The following is a 21,923-nucleotide window of genomic DNA, read 5'->3' as shown; positions in this document are numbered from 1 at the left end:
CCAGCCCTATACCATCAGTACCAGCAGTACCAGACTCAAGATACGGAGACTCGCGGTCCAGCTCGACCCCCCCACTCGGACATGCACTCGACCGAGTCACGGTCGATTGGCATTGTCGAGCTGCCCCAATCACCTTCCTCTAGTCACCAGCAGGATCCCAGCTACACCTTTGATAGTATGCAGGAGAATGTGGACAGCTTCTTCTCCAATCCTTGAGGTAACATTATCACCTTACCATTGTATATACCATAGCATTTCATATGTTGTGTTTTGTTTTAAGTCTTGAATCCTCAAGCAAATTTCTTTCACACAAGGGACTGTGTGATTTAAGTTTGGGGGAGGGTTTGAGATAGCATTTGATGTTGTGTTTTGTTTTCTTATTTCAAATTTTTAGCATAATCATGTTAATACTTGCATAGCATCTAAGGCATAGAAAAACCCTAAAAATTTGAAACTTTTTGCAAAAATCTTTATAAAAAAAAGAGTGTTCATGTAGTTTGCACTGCACATTAGGATCTTGTTTAGCATGTTTCATGTAGGATTGTATAGTACTTGCATTAGGGATCTATGATGAGTATTCCCTTATTAGCTTGTTTATTCACTAGACTAGGATCAATGCCCAAGTTAATAGTACTTTGATGCTAGTTGAGTGGTTAGAATAAGATTGAACCAAGCCTTGAATTCCTACATTGCATTTGGTCTAAATTGAAGCATGTTGAGATTTGAAACCATTTCCTATTTATAAGAACCTAATATTGACTTTCAATTATCAATGTGTGCAATGCTTTAAACTCATGGATACCATATACATATTTGGATCATCTTCTTCCTTTTTACCACTCTTGTTGATCCAAGTAGCTGATTTCCTCATTAAGAATCAGTTCCCCTACCCCTAAACCAAACCTTCTTTCAAGCCATGTTTATTCTTGTGAGTGTGAGGCCTATTTTTGGGATTGAGCTTGGTAGAAAGTGTTAGGTTTGAACTGACAAGAGTAAAGCCTTGTGTAGTTCTAGTTTGCATTTTTCAAACTAGATAGGACTAGGTGGTTCACTTGTTGGGTTTGGGACTTGGCTATTATGAAAAGAAAAGAGGAAAAAGAGAAAGAAAAGGTTAGAGTCTTTAGGAGGGGAATGTGTTTAAGAAAATTTAAAGTCTAGTGAAAGAATGGGAAGAATAAGGTTGTTTAAAGATGGTTCTAGTTAAAGAAAAGAAAAGAAAGGAAAGTGAAGTTTAGCAAAAAGCTTATATGTCTTAAGAATAAGAAGAAAAGAGAACCATAGCAATAAGAAAGAATCCCCCATTCCACTAGAAAGATCAAATAAGAAACCTCTCCTAAGACTTTAAAACCAAAAGAGAAAAGGGTGAAAAAGAAGAAATGAAGTTAAAGGGTAGCACTAGGACCAATTGGGTTTAGATTGATAGGATAAACACTTTGGGTGCCTTTGGGTAGACAAGGTTTTATTCTTGTATGTGTCTAAGTGTTCTTACCTTTAGCATTCTTCTAAAGCTCAATCCATTTTTTATGAGAGAACCTTGATATTGATAAGCCCTACTCTAAAAAGAGACCATCGTTGTCTCTAAACCTTTAACTGCCAAGCCAAATGAGTTTAAGCATTCCATAGAATTGATTCATGTTCTTGATTAATGAATGTTAAATGAAATGGTTGATTTGAATGCATGTGGATGTCTAAGGCTCAAATCAGTGAAGGTTGTGATATGCTTGTCTAAAGTCTTTAAGTATAGCTCATTCAACTTGCATCATAGTACTAGTAACTTGGACATTGATTCTAGATAGTCTATTTGCAAGCTTTACGAGCTGAGATCCCATTTTCAAACCTCATCTACCTTCTTATGTCTTGTTTATTTGCTTGAGGGCAAGCAAAGACTAAGTTTGGGGGTGTTGATGTTCATATATTTTACCATGTTTTCCCTTAGTTTATTCACATCTTTTGCATCTTTTGCTAGCCATTTTCATCATTATTGTGTAGCTTTAGGACTAATCATGCATTAGAGTTTAGTTGCATTGCATTTGCATCTTTTCATGCATAAACAGGTGATTTTGGAGCTTAAGGAGCACGGAAACAATCCTGAGGAGAAATGAAGCAATCTTGAAGGGAAAGCAAGAGAGTTAAGGCTGAAGAACCAAGGTCCAGAGTCCAACTCGACCAAGCACTCGACCGAGTGGGTAGAAGCACTCGACCGAGTGGGTAGATGGACTCGACCGAGTGGAGTGTGCACGAGAGAAGCCAGCTCGACCATGGACTCGACCGAGCACTGGTCGAGTTGACCGAGCCGTTGACTACTTTGACTTTTTCTATTTTTAGGGCTTCCACCTCCTCACCTATATAAGGTCTTGTACCTGCAGCCACCAGAGTGTGCAACTTTTTAGATATTCCCAAAACCTAGTTTTTACCTTTTTTAGTTTTATTCCTTTTGCATTTTTATTTTTAAGATCTTGTACTTCCTTATGAAAGAAGACTAGATTCTTATATTTTGTTGGTTCTATAACTTTCAAGATATTGAGAATTTGAGTTTCATCCTTTCATCAATATTGAAGATCTTTGTTTAATCTTTCTATTAATGCAAGTTTCAATATTTTCTGGGTTTTTGACTTTGATCACCATGTATTGTTGTGAGTAGTTTCCTTAGGATCTTGAGGATGGGTTAGGATGGATTGATCTTGTGGTTTGTGTGACTTGGTCAAGCTTGATTGTTGTAGATCTCTTCTAGGGTAGATGATCTTAATGCTGATTCTATATCTGAGAGGGTAGAGTCTGATTTCAAGCTTCTTAGCATCACACCAATGTTTAGGAAGCATAGATAAGGCTAGATCTAGAGCTTACCATTAGGCTTGCTAAGAGATTAGAGGTCTTGTTTGGTTTGAGATGTATTGCTTAATGCCTGCTTGTGTAGATTCTTTACTGTGTGAGAACAAGTCTAGAATTGCATAGGTTTGATTGTTTCTTGACCATGAGAGTGGGAGAAACTTGTCTTAGATTAATATGTCTAGAGGTTAGCTCAAAGTTTGCTTGAGATTTGTTGACCAAGTTAGATAACCACAATGATTAGTCCATCCCATGAATCCATCCTCAGGACCTTCTTTGTTTATTGAAATCTTAGTCTTAATCCTATTGCTTGCTTGTTGTTTGATTGGATTTAGCATTACTCTGTTTTTATTGCATTGCTCTGTTTCTGCGTCTAGTCTAGCTCGACCACCCACTCGACCTGCACTCGGTCGAGTGCTGCTCGAGTTCATCCCCAGAACTCTGTGTCTATGATTTGTGTTTGTCTTGTTTCATTCCTGTTTCATTCCAGTTGCATACATTTAGTTTTCAGTTCATTAATTATCTTGCATTAGTTCATTAGTAGTAGTCTCTGTTTCTGTTCTTGCTTTATCACTGTTTCAATCATTCAGTTTCATTTGCATTCTAGTTGTTAGTTCTTGTAGTTTATTTTCTGCATTTTACATTTTCTTCCTAGGATTGTTAGTGACAAACAATCTTTACATTTGTCTTAACTTAGATTCATATGCATATCTTAATTGTTCACAAACACTCATTTAGGATTGATACCTCTTGTACTGCAATAGCATAAGGGGAATTGAAACACCCATCCATCATTCCATTCATATCTCACCATTGCATACATCATCATTCACACCACAAAATAAACTTGTTTCAACTAGCCTAGCCATATTTAGACGGGTGGGCGTTGAGGGTTTCCTAGCTTCTATATACCCATCGCAGATGGCTAAATAATCCAACCTAATACGATCTACTCTATCCCAATCATGAGCGTTCTTACATGCTGCAACTGGAATGAACTGGCTCCAAGCTTCTCCCAAAACTCTTCCATCTCGTCTGAAAGTTCAACATGTTGCTGCTCCAAGGACTCGACATCTTCACGGTTAAGTCCAGTGATGGCTTCAAACTCATTCAAAGAAAATCTTAATGGGTTAGATCCAACCAGACTCCATATCTCGTACTTTTTGTTGCAGACTATCTGAAAGTTGAGCATATAGTGAACCAGTCTGGAAGCCCATTCGAATTGGAGATGGTTGAACTGTAACAAGACACCCAGTCGAGATTGATAAATCTCATCCCATTCATCCGGCTCAAGAGCTTCGTACAGTTCATCAAAGAGCTTTGTGTCGTTGCTGTAATAGTCGATGCTTTTACATGGAAATTGCTCCTCACCTTTCGTGTAAAACCTCTGAGGAAATTATGGATTGTTCGCCTCCTCCATTCTGCAAGATAAGATTAGGTTTGGCGGGAAATTAGAACAAGAGAGATTGAGATGGAAGAAGACAAATACAATAAGTCTACAATCGAATTGAAAAAGAATGTTAAAATCGAATTGAAAAAGAAGTCAACCTTCCGTATAATCGAAGAGGAAACGGCAGCGAAGATGAAGATGAAGCGGCTGGGTTGAAGAATACAGAGTTCGTCGAGATCTGGTACAAATAAGTTAAACAAAGTAAGTAAAATGACAATCCGAAAAATAGAGATTTAAGTTTAACACGAAAATAAATAGGAAAATCAACTGTTAGTTAGTGATAAGCGAAAGAGAAAAGCGGAAGAGTAAAGTTGACAAGAATATGAGCAAGACGGAATTAGAGATAACTATAGTTGCTATATCAGTTTTTAAGTTGTATAAAATTATAATAATTATAATAATCCCGGTTTTATATAACCAAAACCGTTTTATTCGAAACAGTACCGGAAAATTATATAGAAACCGATTAAAACCGGATCCTGCTTATCGGTAAACCAATTCCCGCTTATCGGTAAATTAAACATATATATATTACCGCCAACTAACGTCAAATCAATTTAAACCTTGTAATGATTATGTTGACGACTTCTCTGGCAGACTTCTCCACGGAGAACTGAACCGTCAGCAAATCCATCAAACCAAATTAATATTTGTACTGATTATGCTGAAGACTTATCAAGAAGACTTCAGCAGTTAGAAAACTAAAACGTACGTTAATCTGCAAATCTATCTAATCAACCAAATTAATACATCGTTAACAACGATGAACGAGTTTCTATGGTATAGGGACAAAAGTTGCGGGTGAATCAAGAATTATACACTTATAAGCATGAAGTGAAGTGATATAGAGACTTTCTAAGAATTATCCAACCGTGAATGATAAAATTCTACACTTATAAGTTAAATAAAACGACGTGATATAGAGAAAGTTTCTATTACCCAACCGTGAACAGTCTCCAATTCCTCGTGGATGTGATGATTTAGATTGACCGATACAGGCACTGAAAGACTTTCAATCACCAATTCTCCGTCGTGAAGATGAACTACGTACTATTTTTAAAGAGAACCGAAGTGATTTACTGATAACGTTTTTGGTTGCAGTTTTACAATAATCACAAGGCCGAGGGCTTGGTTTATATATACGAGATGAAGCGGTTACAATGAACAGTTACATATAATTAAATAATAATGCAAACTGTCGCGTCGTAAATCATTAACGAGTAGACTTCATCGCCTGACTTCTTTACACAGATTAACGAGTATACTTCATAATCTAAAATTTAATACAATATGTAAACGGTTGAAGTCTACCGAATAAGTCAACTACTGAAGTCAACGAAGTCGTCCAACTATTACAAAGACTGAAGCAAGTTCACAGATTACAGACATAGATACGCCATTCAAACAAACAGACACGATAAAGAAATGTTCACAGGTTTTAGAACTTAATTGAAAGATCTACGAAACCAAAGAGATTAATACAACAATAAGGATCATACCGGCGATGAAGACATTCTCGGCCATCCCGCGTACACGACGAACTGATAGACGTAATTCCTTCATCTGATCTTTCACCTTGTCTAGCTCCTGCTGAACCCATAGCATATCCTCATTTTCCTGGATGGCTGTAATAGAATCCCTTTGGTCAGCAAGTCCACCTCTCATTGCTTGAAGTTATTGCATAATAGCCTCATCCCACCATTTCATAATATGGCCATCTCCATCCTATACAAAGAAATAAATATACCATAAGAATATTATCTATACTCAGATAATAATTATACCAAACGAATAAACCACCACACAATCTAACAACCTCATGGTTATTGCATCCAAAGAAAATCCTTCCAGGATTGTCGGCTGTAGTAGAACATTTCATAACGGTTTCCCTTCCGCAGAAATATTTGTCAATAATTCCAACTGTCTCGGGTGGACCTTCACTCCATACTTGCAAAGAACTAGAAAATGGCTGAGTGTAGCTGTGTAACTCCATATTTCTGTGCAAAATGAACAAAAAACGATGAGAACATATATATTTCCAAACAAAATTAGCTAAAGCGTTACAAAATCAAATCGCCGACAATAAATTATGAGAATACTTATCTGAGATGTCCTTGAGCTTCGAAGACGATAAATGATGAGAATACAATCTGAATTTTCGAGAGCAACAATATTGGAATTTTTGAGAGAGGAATTTTGGAGAGAGAGATATCACATAAAAAACTAGGGTTGACTTACAAAAAGAAGTATATATATCGTTAAATTATCCGGTTAGGTTAAAATCAAGGAATCAGTACGCATTCGGTTAGGTTCAGCTATCGGTTTGGTTAAATTATTGGTGAAATTAGGATAATATAATATTAATGGTTGATGGCTAACAAAATCAACCACCAATAGTCTACAGAGAAGTCTACTTAAGCAAATCCTAAATCAAATAATTTTAACCTAATCAACCTTTCCTCTATTAATTTTACTGGTTTATATGTAAATTTATTTTAATTCAATGCAGGAAGTCTATGTGGTTATTATTTGGTCAATAGATTTATCAAATTATTTTTTCTAATTTTTTTATTTAAAATATAAACTATAATTAAGGAGTAGACATCTTTTTATATCTTCTAGTTGACGTCAATTTGTAATCCACCTTAAGGAAATCAGTTGTAGACTTCCTCCGGGTTACATCTGTCATTTCGGCTTTTTATTTAGTCGTAAGGGAGTCAACTGTAATTTCAGTACTCTTAATGGTCATGTTTCTCAAATATCGAATATGTGGTCTACTATTGCATTCAAAACCAAATAAAGGTCTTCAAAATGCAATTGTCCCTATATTAATTCATTCAACCAAAGAAAACCTTATTTTATATTATACAGTTTAAAAACCGCATAATGCTTTGTAAAGAGATAAAAAGCATGGTATAAAATCTAAGAATCCAACTTAAAGTATAAGGTTAGGACCTATACTCCAACTTGAAGCAAAATTGGACAATCCGTGTAAGAAAATATGATTAGCAATCGAGTTTGAATATAATTATGTCGAAGACGACGATCCCACATCGGCTGATAATTCGGGTTACTCACTAAAAAAAGCCATCACTGATAAGAGATGACACGAATTACCTGGAGTCATGAAGTTCAAGTGACCCGATCCTTTCCCACCTCACCGCCCTCCAAAAGCTACGGATTGATAAAATATCCAACTTAAGAAAAGAATTAGCAGAAGATTCAAGATTCCTTTTGATTAACCTATAAGCATCTACTTTATTAACGATTACATAAAAATATAAAAAATGACATATCAATCTATCATATAATAAAGTAGAGAGCCACCCAAAACTTTCTCTCATAAGACTGCCAAGTAACTGAAAAATCACCACTGCCCAAAACAAGATTAAGAAAAGGCCATTTTTTTTTCTTAACCTCTGATATATGTTGAAAATTATGGATTTCATTTTGATAATATATAAACACTTAACAAGATTATAAGAATTTATTTTCGTTCTATTGTTGGAATCAGTTGAAATAATTGTGGAAGATAAAATATATTTTTAGTTATTGACTCATAAAAATAAATCCTTAAAACATATTTTAATATAATATTTTGTTTTACAATTTTTTTTCTCTCTTTTATCTTACATATTTTTTTGTATCATTTTATCTTGCATTTTTTTTGTGCCCCCTTTATCTTACACTATTATTTTTTTTGTGCCCCTTTTATCATATAAATTTTTTTTTACATACAAAAAAAAGTATTTGCCTCTTTGATCTTTGAACCCGAGGGTCCCACTGCTTGTCCCCCAGTTGAGCCGGCACTGAACCTGGTCAGATTCCACAGCGAAACAGAGAGGCCTGAGAATCTCAGAGGAACGTATTTTCCTTGACGGTTCACCAGAGAGCCCACTCGAGACCATCACGGTTCAGCTAGGCAACGTCGAGTCCAAATTCGCGAGCGCCTTATCTGAGACTGGAGACGTCAAAGTTGAAGGATGAGTTAAAGATGGGGTCCCCCATTTGACAAAAGTGGGGTGTTTTGACGTAGATGTGAGTCTTGAAGGAAATATAATATTGTGTAGGCAGGTAGATGTAGATCAGCCTGGCATGATAGGAACTGTTGGAAACATCTTGGGAGAATCGAATGTTAATGTCAGTTTCATGAGTGTTGGGAGAATCGCGCCGAGGAAGCAAGCGGTTATGGCGATTGGTGTTGATGAAATGCCGAGCAAAGAGACTTTGAAGAAAATTGGAGAGATTCCGGCCGTTGAGGACTCGATGAAAGAATGGCTTTTGCTTTATTTCTTTTGGTGTTTTCTACAGTTTTGATAGTGTCAACGTAGCTTAGTAATAAGAGAGAGTGAGATGAAAAAATAAGGTCTGCCTCAGAATTTGACCTTTGAGGCTGTTCATGTTTCAACTTCTGTTTTATTATTTTTTTTTGGTAGGAACTTATGTTTTATTATAATTGCTTTCACTTAGAACAAGTTTTAACCGAAAAAAAAAATATGATTATAATATTTTTTTGTTCCATTTTACATCTTTATGCAATTCTAATTTCGTGTCTTTTCCTATGTACCTGTAATAATATTCCATATTTGCTGGTGATGTACTCAAGGAATAAGATTCTGATATATATGCTTCTCGAATGAGAAAGACATAACACAGAGAATCTGACCAGTCTTGCTCTGTGTCCCTAATGAGCTTTTGAGTTTGGAAAAGGACACACACCACACCATTCTTGGCTTCCTTTTGGAATTTATTCGTTTCCAGCCTTTCTTCGAAATGGGATTTGCCTTTACAATCTGCAAATCAAACTTTCAGTTATTTTTTTATACAATTTTTCACATGTGTGTAATACTCTTCACAGATCTCATATAAACCCCAAGCTTATTCCTTACCAGAACATAAGCTTGAACAACCATAAATTTGTGTTTGTTTCACTACATCTCATATTTCCCTTGAGTTTTGTTTGTTCTACATGGGGGCTAAATTTTCACGTATAGCGAAAAGGTTTCTTCCTAAAAGCAAAGTGAGAATTTTGATGGTGGGTCTTGATGGTTCAGGGAAAACTACCATCCTTTACAAGCTCAAGCTTGGAGAGGTTGTGACAACAGTGCCTACTATAGGTATGTGAGATGAGCTTTTTATTTTCTCTTACTCTTTATTGCTATTGAGGGATTGATTAGCAAGTTGTTGATTCAGTCTATCGATCTATTAAGGATTATGGACTATCAGCTCAGACTATATATAATACTTTGTGTTTTTTGTTTATGGATCTTAGCTTATTTGTAGATAGTTACTTTTTCCCTTTGATTGTGATTGCACTTGTTAGGAAGAAAATTCTTAATAGCTTGATAATTCTCATGTAGATGTTGTATCTGCGTCAGGATCATCAGGGTTAACCATTTTATTCGTTTTTGGTTATTTTATCATTTTCCAGGGTTCAACCTGGAGACCGTAGAATACAAAGGCATCAATTTCACTGTATGGGATATAGGAGGCCAAGAGAAGGTAAACTCCATGTCAAATTCATATTGATTCTACTGTCTCACTTCTCTACAAGTGCATATAAACACATATTTCTCTCTTGCCTCTCAAGGCTTGACCTGTCTGTCTTATGGGATCTAAATAATTTTATTTAAAAGTATGTTGGGTTTCTCAACAGATTCGCAAACTGTGGAGACACTATTTTCAGAACGCGCAGGGGCTCATCTTTGTGGTGGACAGTAGTGACAATGAAAGGATGTCAGAAGCTCGAAACGAGCTTCATCGCATACTAACCGATGTAAAATCATATGAAGTTTAAAATGTTACTTACTAGTAGTCTCTCCTTTTTTATATGCTAACAACTTTGACAACAACAAAAAATACACAGAATGAACTAGAAGGTGCATGTGTACTCGTCTTTGCGAACAAGCAAGATTCAAGAAATGCTTTACCAGTAGCCGAGGTTGCAAACAAACTTGGTCTGCACAGCCTATCCAAACGTTGTTGGTAATAATTAAAACGTCTTAATTCTCATGTTCGTTAGTCGTTACATATAAATATTTAGAGGTTTAGAGTATAAATAGAAGGTTTTGTGTACTTTTGATTGGTGTAGGCTTATACAAGGAACCTCAGCCATCTCAGGGCAAGGCTTATACGAAGGACTCGAATGGCTATCCACAACAATCCCGAGCAAACCCGAACGGTCTACTTCGGTTGGTGGTAGTTTCCGGAATAATTCCTATGAGAGGAAGCTAGTACGAGGCCTGAGGTATTAGAAGGCTTTGAATACAAAAACTCTGTATACAGTCGTCGGAGCGTGCCAAATATGAGAAGTGTATTTTTGTGTACTATATAGCTTGTTTGGTACGAAACTGATGCGTACGAGTAAACAAAATAGCTGGCTTATGCGTTTTTTGTATTTGTATTTGTATTATGGCGTTTTGTTTTCCATGTTTCTCAATGAGAATCATACATGACTATTATACTCATAATATCGAGTGAATTAATAAGGTTTTTTGGGTATCGTACGTTACGTACACCCTTTATATGAATTCGTTTCCTCCTTCATACTTTAGAATTACATCTTTTAATAGATACACTGATTGAACGAAATAGTCAATATGAAAAGAATACTGAAAATTGACTCGAATTTTTTTCTAGAGATATATAATAGTCTATAGACGTTTTAAACGGTTCTATGCTACCCTCCCTCATTGGTTAATCCACGAAGGTGTTTTTAAATATAATAACGATAGTCTTCTAATTTATCATTATATTTTTGTGACACATATCATTCTCATTAATTAAAATTTAATATTTTAACATTTTTTAGATTTTATTTTATTTGTAAATGTAAATATAATCTTCTAATTTTTTTATTAGAATATAACACAAATATTTATCTAATACTTTATATATTACTCAAGTCACTTTCTATCTTTTCAATATAAAAACATGTTGTCATATTATTCGATAAATCAAGGTTGGCATGTTACTGTTTCATATGTCTAGAATTTTCAAACATTTTGGAAGTTAGGTATCCCAGGTTCGAGAAACTGAGAATTTGATTATTTTCAACAGCCGCCGCTCACATGTATGGTGTCTTGCGGACGATTGTGGTTGTTGTTTTTGACATCAATCATAGAAATTGATTGGTATTATGTTTAATGTTTTTAATCACTCTAAAACTGAAAACATAGCTCGAACAGTTGTAATAAATGGCAACAATGAATAATGATATGTTTATTTTTTTATATACAAAACATTAATAAAAAAAAATAATATCTTATATAAATAAAATAGACAGCCACTCCAAAAATTTCTCTTAGAAACTGCCATGTAAGCAACCGAGAAGGGGCTACCTGTCCAAATCTATAGATATAATTAGAGAGTTCTCTCTCCATTTAAGGTATTTTTCTTTTCTTTTTTGTATTAAGAGATTCTATTCAAAATGTTACAATAATAACTAAATTGGAAAACAAATTATCTTTTCTTTGTCGGAAAAATTCAGTTCTCTCTCGTGATTACCTCGGGATTTCATGCGGATCTTTGGTGGATATTCCCCAAATTTTTTCAGATCTCTACGGATTTTTTCAAAAAGGTTGGAAGCGCCGTCGCTATTGGCTCAGCTCTTGTTCGCCAAAAGTGGGTTTAACCAAGTTTAGGTATCTTCTTGTTGCTAATGGCGGATAATTTAAACTTGGCGATGGATGCACTGGCTATCGCAGATGATAGCCCAATGATTTTAACAGAGGAAAGTGTTTTTAGTGCCGTAGTAGAGAGTCGATTAAGTGTTCTGGGGAGGCTGTTGAATCTGGAGAGCCAGAGTATGGCAGAGATGATAATGAAGATGTCATGCGTATGGGGAGTCTACGATCGAGTCATAGGGATTGCATTGTCTAAAGATAAGTTTCAATTCATCTTTCAGTATGAGAGTGATTTGGAGAGGGTTCTGAAGACACGGTTCTGGACTTTAGATGAATGGGGAATGCTTTGGAGAGATGGGTTGAGAGACCACCGGTGAGCTTCTTCTCTACCTTTCCAGTTTGGATTCGTTTGAGTAACATTTCTGTGAATTTTCTCACTACCAAAACAATCCAAGCTATTGCTTAGAGGATTGGATATGTGAAAGAGATTGATTTTGATCATGAGAAATCTCAAAACAATGCTTTTGTTCGGGTTAAGGAGGATTGGATATGTGAAAGAGATTGCTTTTGATCCTGAGAAATCTCAATACAATGTTTTTGTTCGGGTTAAGGTGGTGTTTGATGTGTCTAATTCATTGATTAAAGCAAAATCTCTACAACTCCCCAAGGGGGATACTGCTATGGTGGAGATTGAATATTAGAGGGTCTGAAAAGATGTTTTCACTGCTTGCGGCTCACTCACGATAAACAATATTGTCCCTTCCTACGTCATAAGGTGAAGGAGAAGAGAATGTCTAATCAGAGTGTAGAGTCAGGTCAAGATATTAGGAGCTCAACCCGCAATAATGGATACCCAACGGATTTGGTGAATGTTATCTTCCCTCTCTTACAACAATCCGTTCTACCAAGGTTCACACCTCGCTCTAATGTTGTGATTCCCAACGTACTAACAGAGATGAAGAAGTATTTAATGTCTGGTGATCCTTCTCTTATAGAACAGAGAGAACAAATGTTGAAGGCGACGGTAGAGAGCATTTCTCATGATTCTCATGCTTATAACTCATTTTAATGCCTGGAGGCTCCCCCAACATTGACGCAAAGCCTTGATAAGTGTAAGGGACTGGTGGTTGAGTATCAGAATAAGAGTATGGGGGTGGTCTCAACCCCAACTGAATGAATGTAAGGTGCCAGTGAGGAGGATGATGGTCCTACAAGGAAGCACTATCCTGTACAATAGGGCGTTGGTGTGATTATGGAGTTTATATCTCCATCTCCCCTCCATCAGGATATCATTAAGAAGGATGCATCAAGAAATGTAGGTTCTAAAAGTTTCAATGTGGGGCACTCAGAGGGTAATATGGATGGTAAGGGTTTTAAGAAGGGTTCAAACAGTCAAAGTCATCTTTGTGGAGGAGGAGATAGACAACCGTGTGAAGAAATTCTCAGAGTGAATCAGTTGGAACATCCAAAGATGTGTGTGAATCAGTACAAGGATGGAGGTTTTCAAAAACAAAAGGCATAAGAGAAGAATGAAGTATCTTCCAAGTTATTAAAAAGAGATGGGATTCTACAATAACATCATGGAAAAGGAGGTGTGGGTATGTTTGATAGTAATCCATCTTTGCGACTTAATAAGAAGGATCAAGCGAGTCTGAGTATTCGAAACAAGCAACAAACGGGTTTCGTGGTTTGCCAGAAACCACCCAATTCTCAATGAGTATAACCAGTTGGAACTGCCAAGGAATGGAGAGCACCTCGGCAGTTCGACGTCTAAGGAAAATGCCTCATGAACATCTTCCAGACTTTTTGTTCCTCCTGGCTACTAAAAATTTCCGTGATCACGTTTTGGGAGCGAAAGAGTGGTTGGGATATGATACAGTTCACATTATGGACCCAGTTGGCTTGAGTGGGGGAGTAGCTTTGTTCTGGAAGGAAACATATAAAGTGGAGGTCTTACAATCAGTTGCAAGGGTGATTGATACACGAATTTCTCAAGGATCGTTAGAGTTCTATGTTACCTCTGTCTATGGAGACCCTGCCAGATATTTGAGAGCTGAGGTTTGGGAAAGATTTACAAAGATTGGTGTTCATAGAGATGAAGTTTGGCTATTAACAGGACATTTCAATGAAATAATGGATAACTCTAAGAAGATGGGGGGGGGGGGGGGGGGGGCAAGAAGACCTGAGTAGTCTTTCAATCCATTGAGGACTATGGAAAGGAGTTGCAGGGTGAAAGAGATTCCAAGTTTTGGAAATAGATTCTCTTGGGGTGGAAAAAGAGAGAATGTGTGGGTCTAATGTAGACTAGACATGAGTTTTGGTAATGTAGAATGGTTTACCTTGTTTCCACGAGCAAAAACAGAGTATCTAAAGTTTATGGGATCTGACCATAGGCCTATCATCATGAGGATAGTGGGGGAGGATTCAAGGTTCAAAGAAATGTTCTGTTTTGATAAACGTTAGCCTTGCAAACCTGAAACGACTGAGATCGTCAAGCAACACTAGAGGACAAATTCTTCAGGTGCAAGCGGATCAGTGACAGGTAGATTGACACGCTGTTGGAGAGCATTTTCTACAAGGAAACGCACAAATCCTACAAACTTTAATGCCTTGATACAACAACTTAGGCGAGATTTGGAAGCGGAATCTTCTAAGAGGTTTCCGGAATTTCAAAGACTGTAGAGAATCAAGTGGGATTTCGCTGCAGCTTTTAGGGAGGAGGAATGTACTGGAAACAGAAAAGTAGACAATCTTGGTTACATTCAGGTGACAAGAATACGTCTTATTTCCATGGATGCGTGAAGTACAAGAGGTTGAAAAGCAAAGTGATCTCGTTGTTAGACAAACATGGTAACAAGGCTTTTGAGGAAGGTTCTAAGGGTAGCATTGCAGCTGAGTATTTTATTGAAATGTTTACGTCTTCAAACCCAGATAGTTTTAAGGAATTGGTTGAAGGTATGGCGCCACAAGTTACTGTGGAAATGAATAGACAGCTGACACCTGCAGTATCTGAGGTCGAAATCAAACAAGGTGCTTTTAGTGTGAAAGGGGATAAAGCCCCTAGTGTGGATGGATGGACTGATGTTTTTTTCAAGTGGTATTGGGATATCATTGGTCAGGATATCATAAAGGAAGTACATGAGTTTTTCACTCATGGTAGTCTTCCTCAGGATTAGAACCATACACAAATTTGCCTTATCCCAAAAAAGGTGAATGCAAACGCCATTGCTGATATGCGGTCAATAAGCTTGTGCTCTTTGTTGTATAAGACAGTCTCTAAAATTTTATGCTCTAGATTAAAACGATGTCTCCCACAATTGTTCTCCGAAACTCAAGGTGCTTTCATGTCAGGTAGAATCATTTATGATAACATATTGATAGCCCAAGAGATTGTGCATGCATTGCGGACTAATGCTAAGTTCAATGAGGAGTTTATGGCAATCAAGACAGATATATCTAATGCGTATGATCGTGTTGAGTGGGATTTCCTAGAATGTATTCATGAAGATGGGATTTTATGGTGTCTGGATTCAGTGGTTAATGTCTTGTGTAAAACCAGTCTCATTCACAATTCTCATTAATGGATGTACCCATTTTTTAATTTGAACCAGGTCACGGAATCCGTTAGGGAGACCCGCTTTTACCGTTTCTTTTTATCCTTTGTGCGAAGGCTAATATGATTCTCCCAAGAAATTGGCACCTTCGAGTTGGTAGATAGAGACACTTTGATTCTAAAGACGATGAAGCCTCAAGAATAAGGATGGTGGAATGAATGGTCGCACAATGGTTGCGAAAGACTCTTGATATACCGGTTTGATCTTTCAGCCTCGCACCAAAAAGATCAGATCTCTCAGTCTCGCACCAAGAAGATCGGTTTTGTTGACTGTTGGAATCTGAAACAACCCGACCGTTTTTTTTTAATAACCTAAGATCTAGTGATCCCATACTCAATAGCAACCTACCCCAAATCAATAACAACAACGGATAACAAATAATTTATTAACCATTAAAGAAATATCAAATACCAATCCAATAACAATCCATCACATAAAACAATCATAAACCAGCAATTCTAACATCCGTTCTAGACTACTAAGTTCCATTCTAGCATCCTACCAAGACACAAAGCACAGAACCGAGCCTCTAAAACATCCTCCTCTTAATAGCCTGGATTCCACGATCACACTTTGCCTTTACCTGCACTGCAAATACAAATTGAGATGCATGAGTATTTAAAAACACTCAGTGAGACAATCCTCCCATCTACTGGGCTATACACACAAGAAATAGAGATACTCTAACCATCAAACAGCAATCAACAAACAAACCAGACATCTGCATCGACCGACAACAACCCATGCATCGACCGACACCAACCGGATACACATTGACTAACACAAGCTTGCATCAACCGACACTCACACTGCATCGACCGACGCATGCTTGACATTGCACGAAATCCCTAGTTGCATTGACCGACACCTCCACATGACATCGACCAAACTGAAACAACCCGGCCCGTTTTTTTTTAATAACCTAAGATCTAGTGATCCCATACTCACTAGGAACCTACCCCAAACAATTACAACAGTGGATAACAAATAATTCATTAGCCATTCAAGAAATATCAAATACCAATCCAATAACAATCCAGAACATAAAACAATCATAAACCCGCAATTCTAACATCCGTTCTAAACTACTAAGTTCCACTCTAGCATCCTACCAAGAGACAAAGCAAACAACCGAGCCTTTAGAACATCCTCCTCTTCATAGCCTGGATTCCACGATCACACTTTGCCTTTACCTGCACCGCAAACACAAATTGAGATGCATGAGTATTTAATAAACACTCTATGAGGCAATCCTCCCATCTACTGGGTTATACACACAAGCAATAGAGATACTCTAACCATCAAACGACAATCAACAAACAAAACAGACATCTGCATTGACCGACACCAACCGGGTCCGCATCGACCTACGCATGCTCGACATTGCACGAAATCCCTAGTTGCATCGATCAACACCTTCACATGGCATCGACCGATGCTCCTAGGTCAAACCACGCTGTCCTCTCATTGCATCGACCGACACACAAAGTGCATCGATCGATGTACATGTCGAGCATCGTTTTTCCCCAAAGCTTCTCGCCGGATCTCCGTCCCTGAACCACCAATAACACAAAACCAGTGCCACAAAAAGCTTCCCAAAGCCTCTTGTGACTCAACAACGTTCTAAACAAGCCATATAACACATAAACAAGCAGATCAGAGAAGTCTCAAGCTTAGATAAGCCATGGTCATGCACTCACCTTTGTCAAGAAGATTATGAACCTCAAACAAGAAGATACACGCTCCTAGGAAGCTTCTACAACGATCCCAGCTACAGATCTCTACAGGGACAGCCTTAAATCTCCAAGAACTCTCAATAACACTCACAAAACTCTTTCTCTCTTTCTTTTTCTATAGAAACGGCCAAACTCGGCCAAATCCTCGAGTTTCTGCTTTTATAAGCGATTTCATGGTTTTCCTAACCCCAAAACGCAACGTTTAACTTAAACTCATCCGCGAGAACCAACATTGCATAGACCGATGCACATAGTGCATCGACCGATGCATCCCCTAAACCGAGATTCTGGTTCGCGTATGTTACAGAATCACACCAAGTAGTCGGTTTTGATTGGTGGAATCACACTAAGCAATTGGTTTTGTTCACAAAGAACATAAGAGAATCACTCTAAAAAAAAAGGTTTTATAAAAATTTGGTTGTTTATTTCATTGCTCGTACATGAGTTATATAGGAAAAGAAACTGGTAATAAAGCCAAATATTAACTATTCTTGAAACTAAAAGACAATAAAGATAGATGGTTGAATGAAGACCTAATTCTTATTGTTTCCTTCCCAAGGTGAAGAGAATCACTCTATTCTCGTCAGTCCTCTTTGACCATAAGATAAAGTGATTATTTTGGGCTTTCTTGGACTTCAATTAGGTTCAAAGTGGGCTGGACTTGATAGACATCATCCCCAATATAATTTATCTTGCTTTCTTCGGCCAAAAGCTCTTGTGTTAGCCCATTAAGTGCCTCTTTGATCTTTTATCTCTGTTTTGACTCCTTTGTCCAATTTGCTGATGAGAAACAACATGGCCTGTATTATTTCTTCATCTTGGACTTAGTAGAAAACAACTTCTAGTTTCCAAACATAATTCTGAAAGCATCTAAACCAATTGGACCTAAAACTCTTCAAGTGAACAACTATATAGACCTTTTTTGGCAAACAGATCGTATCCTTGTATTCCGTGAGCCAAATCTTCTGTTCTTGAGCTTGTTGGAAACATAAGAGATTCATTAACATCCTCCAAGTGGTTTCGTATCAAAAAAAATTCTGAGTTGGACTGTGTAACAATAACTTTGTCTTAGATGTGAAACTGGGACTAGGATAGATCCACTGACTTGAAATATCCATATCTTTCAAGTATGAACTGATTTGAATGATATTCCATTTCTTAGTAGTTCTAGGATGAATAAAGATTTCAGAATAGTTTGGTTCATAGCTTGAATCCTTCTTGATTGGTCAGAATCCTGCGTTGAATGCTCGTAAGTCCAAATCACGTAGCCATGAGTTCACCTGATTTGTAAAATGATTAACTCCTTCATTTGAACTCTGATTGGACTGATTCCACCTCGATATATGCTCTAGATAAGGTAAAAATGTATCCCCAATAGTCAATTGGCTGGAAGAATTGATCTTTAATTTCGTTCATGTTGAATAAGACTCAAGGGTCGTCTTAAATGGTTTCATGATCATATCAGAGGCATTATTGATCATGCAACAAAGACAGGATCAGGGACACTTGACTGGTTTCAGATTTAATGAATCTTGTCCATCGGTTCAACATGTGCTTTTGCAGATGACAGCCTATTCATCTGTAGTGTGAAGAAGGAGGAATGTGAGGAGCTTTTCGCAGTGGGCAGTGGGATGTGAATAAGGTGAAGGAGCTGTTCCCACCGTCTGATGCATCGCAGATTTTGACGATAAAAATAGTGGAGGATCAGGAGGATTGATTTATATATGCAATATCCTTTTAGTAACTAAATAATTATTCTATGTTGAGTTTTGTCTCTCACCTTATTGGTGCATCAGAAATTTGTTTTTAATCTTAATCCTTTATTTATATATATAACACCTCACTATCCTAATTTTTTTAATTTTAATAATCTAAATTGTACAATTAATTCATTGAGCCAACATATTTGTTATCAGCAATTTCCCCATAAATAGCTAACACCTCACTAAACACCATCATATATCAAATCTCTCGTAAAATATCTATTTTAGATTTAGCATATTTTACAAGAAACTAATACATTTCCAATTCTTATCTTTAGTTATATCTTTATAACCTACTATTTTATTTTTGTATATTTTATTATATTGTTTATGCTCTTAGAAGCTCCCAACTGATTCCCAATATCATTTTTTCAATTTTAATGAATAATATTAATTAATGTTATTTAATTTTTAATTAGTCACATAACTTCTGACTTGTATTTTAATTATCTTTAGAACATAGAAATATTCCTGCATAATTTTTTCTATCTTGAATTATCTCTAAAAATAAACTTATTGTTTTTTTTTTATGATGATGGTGAAAATTTTGAACTATTTTTGTTGTGCAAGCATTTATTTTCAAAGAAGATTGCATGAAAGAAAAAGACAATTCTGAATCTCTATTATAAAAAATCTGAAAATATAAACAGATTTAAAAAAGAAAGAATTCAAATAGCCACAACTAAAGAATTAAAAAAATCAAGCAAAAATCAAATGAAAATGTTGCAAACAAAACATCACCCTAGTTATTTGGTATTGTAAGCATCACCACCTAAGGCTATTGAAAATGCAAAACCTAAGCCATCTCAACATAGAAGCTATTATTTTCTTATCGGCCAGTTCTTTTACTCCTTCAAGATTGACTGACCTATGGATCATTATCAAATTATCTCCAAGATCAAATAATTTTTGTTCTAAGCTGACTTGTCGACCATAACCAATCACCTTAGTTCTCCCATTATAATTGTTATTCCTCAAGAGCTTCTTGATACCATCAGCAACGTCTTTTGCAGAGCAGTCACTTGGGATACCTCAAAAATCTCACAACACAAGAATGTTTGCAGTTGAATAATCTGATAAGTTCAAAACCCTAGAAAATAAAAACTCTTGTTAATGTTTTAAATGGACAAAAAAAAAAAAAAAAAAAAAAGAATTGTTGGTTCAAATAGATTAGTTGTACCTTAGTGGTAGTGTACTGAGAGGCGAGAACTCTACCAACACTTGGTACTACTGCATCTGTAAAATATAGAAACTTCAAATTCAAATTTAATAAGCAAAATTTCAACAAAAAAAAATAATAATAAGAAGAGACATGGATTAGAGACTTACAAGACACGATGATGAGACAGATGAAAAAGAAAAGAAACAAGCTGGATCGGAGCAAAACCATCCCAGGCTTCATTCCGATGCATTTGTTTGATTTTTTCATTATTTCCTTGATTGCATCTAAATTGTTCGTAATTCATTTGAATATAACCTGAACCAAAATTCACATTCTAGAAAAACATGTAAACTAACAAAACACATCACAAAACAAAGAATGTAGATAATTAAAGCCAAAGGCGACTAAAAATGTACACATCACCGATCCTTCGAAACCTGAAAACGATTGTTATCAATATTACTTTATCAATTAATCTTGACGTATAACTAATTCTGTAATCATTAGATGATGGATAAGGGTCTTACCAACCTTGCTGGTGAGCAAAAAACGTATCATATGATATGAGTGGAACTAAAGAATTCGTTATTATAGTATATAAAAGTTAGGCGCAATAAAATGGGAGAACCAAGAAACAGCTGTTTCGGGGAGAAACCGGTGATTATGATAGTGACAATTTTGGTTGGTACCAATACCACAAAAATAATCAAATAACAGCTGCCTTCTTCTTTCATGTGCATATCTTACAAAATAGATTTCGGTGTTTTCTAATACTTTATTAACTTATTCCGTTCAGGCAAATTTTCCTTATAGTATAAGCAAATAAGCAATACACGTAGTCTTTCTAAAATGTTTTTGCTGCCATTTAAAAAGTGATATAGCTTTAACGAACAGTAGTTGTCATTTGAATTAAAATACCATGCCGTTTCATGTATATTGATATCGATGCTTATTTAATATAAGCTTTGTAACGGGCGGTCCATAATTAGTCCGAATATACAAAATACGATAAATTATGGGAAAACCAGAATAGTATTTATAGAGAGAGTCAGAGAATCTCAAGATGGTGAAGGTCAGGGGAGGACTTGGTTATCCACATTTATGTTAATAAAATCAATTTGTTTGTTGCCATCTGCCGAATAACAAGTTAGGTGTGGATTGGGTTTGAGGACTTTAAAGATATTCCCAGTCTCCTTATCATTTGGATAATGTTTTCTCTGTATTATTAAGATGGATATTTTGAGATTTTTTTTTGTTTAGTAAAACTGAAGTATTTTTTATTTTCTATGCAAATTAATATTTCATTTTCTAATTTGTCTATATCGAGTAAATACAGTAAATATTCAAATCTTGGTTATATCAATGAATTTAATTGATAAAGTAAGGTTATATTTTGGTACTGCAAATAATTTTTCAAAGTATGTGAAAATATCAAAATATAAGAGCATCTCTAATATATTTCCTCATTTTTTCTTTTACTCTAACATGAAGTAACTATATTTTAGATTTGTATCTTTCTCCAAGCCAACTCCAAAAATCTCTAAGTGTAGAGAAAAAAATTCTCTATTTTTTGCAGTTGAAACTAGAGCAAGGTTGGAGGTATTTGACTATAAAATAGAATATGGAGTAAGGTTGGTCTGGTTGATGATATAGATAGGCTTATAGCCAAAAAAACGCTCTCTTCTCTCTCCTCGGTAGAGTTCGCCCTAGCCGTCATTTCCGCGTCGACAGAAGTGCTTCCTCCCTC

General features: G+C 36.2%; 2 protein-coding genes, 1 long non-coding RNA gene and 1 pseudogene across 3 annotated transcripts; 3 read left to right on the top strand and 1 right to left on the bottom strand.

The window, feature by feature from the left end:
* The first annotated feature begins 7,162 nt into the window (after positions 1 to 7,162).
* Positions 7,163 to 8,782, top strand: LOC104767998 (D-3-phosphoglycerate dehydrogenase 1, chloroplastic pseudogene; annotated as a pseudogene).
* Positions 8,783 to 8,999: 217 nt separating this feature from the next.
* LOC104766712 (putative ADP-ribosylation factor At2g15310) lies at positions 9,000 to 10,806 on the top strand. The gene is made up of 5 exons (XM_010490650.3): positions 9,000 to 9,393; positions 9,708 to 9,778; positions 9,933 to 10,052; positions 10,143 to 10,261; positions 10,368 to 10,806. Exons 1-5 carry the CDS (start codon positions 9,246 to 9,248, stop codon positions 10,528 to 10,530), a joined length of 621 nt encoding a protein of 206 aa, XP_010488952.2. The 5' UTR covers positions 9,000 to 9,245; the 3' UTR covers positions 10,531 to 10,806.
* A 1,130-nt stretch (positions 10,807 to 11,936) lies between these two features.
* Positions 11,937 to 12,278, top strand: LOC147920737 (uncharacterized). The gene has a single exon (XM_087501204.1). It carries the CDS (start codon positions 11,937 to 11,939, stop codon positions 12,276 to 12,278), a length of 342 nt encoding a protein of 113 aa, XP_087357330.1.
* A 7,332-nt stretch (positions 12,279 to 19,610) lies between these two features.
* On the bottom strand, positions 19,611 to 20,605 carry LOC147920736 (uncharacterized). The gene is made up of 3 exons (XR_015591190.1): positions 20,344 to 20,605; positions 20,195 to 20,250; positions 19,611 to 20,104 (listed from the first exon to the last, which is right to left on the bottom strand). It is a non-coding gene; the product is annotated as an uncharacterized LOC147920736 (long non-coding RNA).
* Positions 20,606 to 21,923: the final 1,318 nt, after the last annotated feature.

Source organism: Camelina sativa, chromosome 19 (genome assembly GCF_030686135.1).
Source record: "Camelina sativa cultivar CO46 ecotype springtype chromosome 19, ASM3068613v1".
Lineage (NCBI taxonomy): Eukaryota > Viridiplantae > Streptophyta > Magnoliopsida > Brassicales > Brassicaceae > Camelina > Camelina sativa.
The sequence above is the reverse complement of the archived record's forward strand: the minus strand, read 5'-3'. Positions and strand labels throughout refer to the sequence as shown.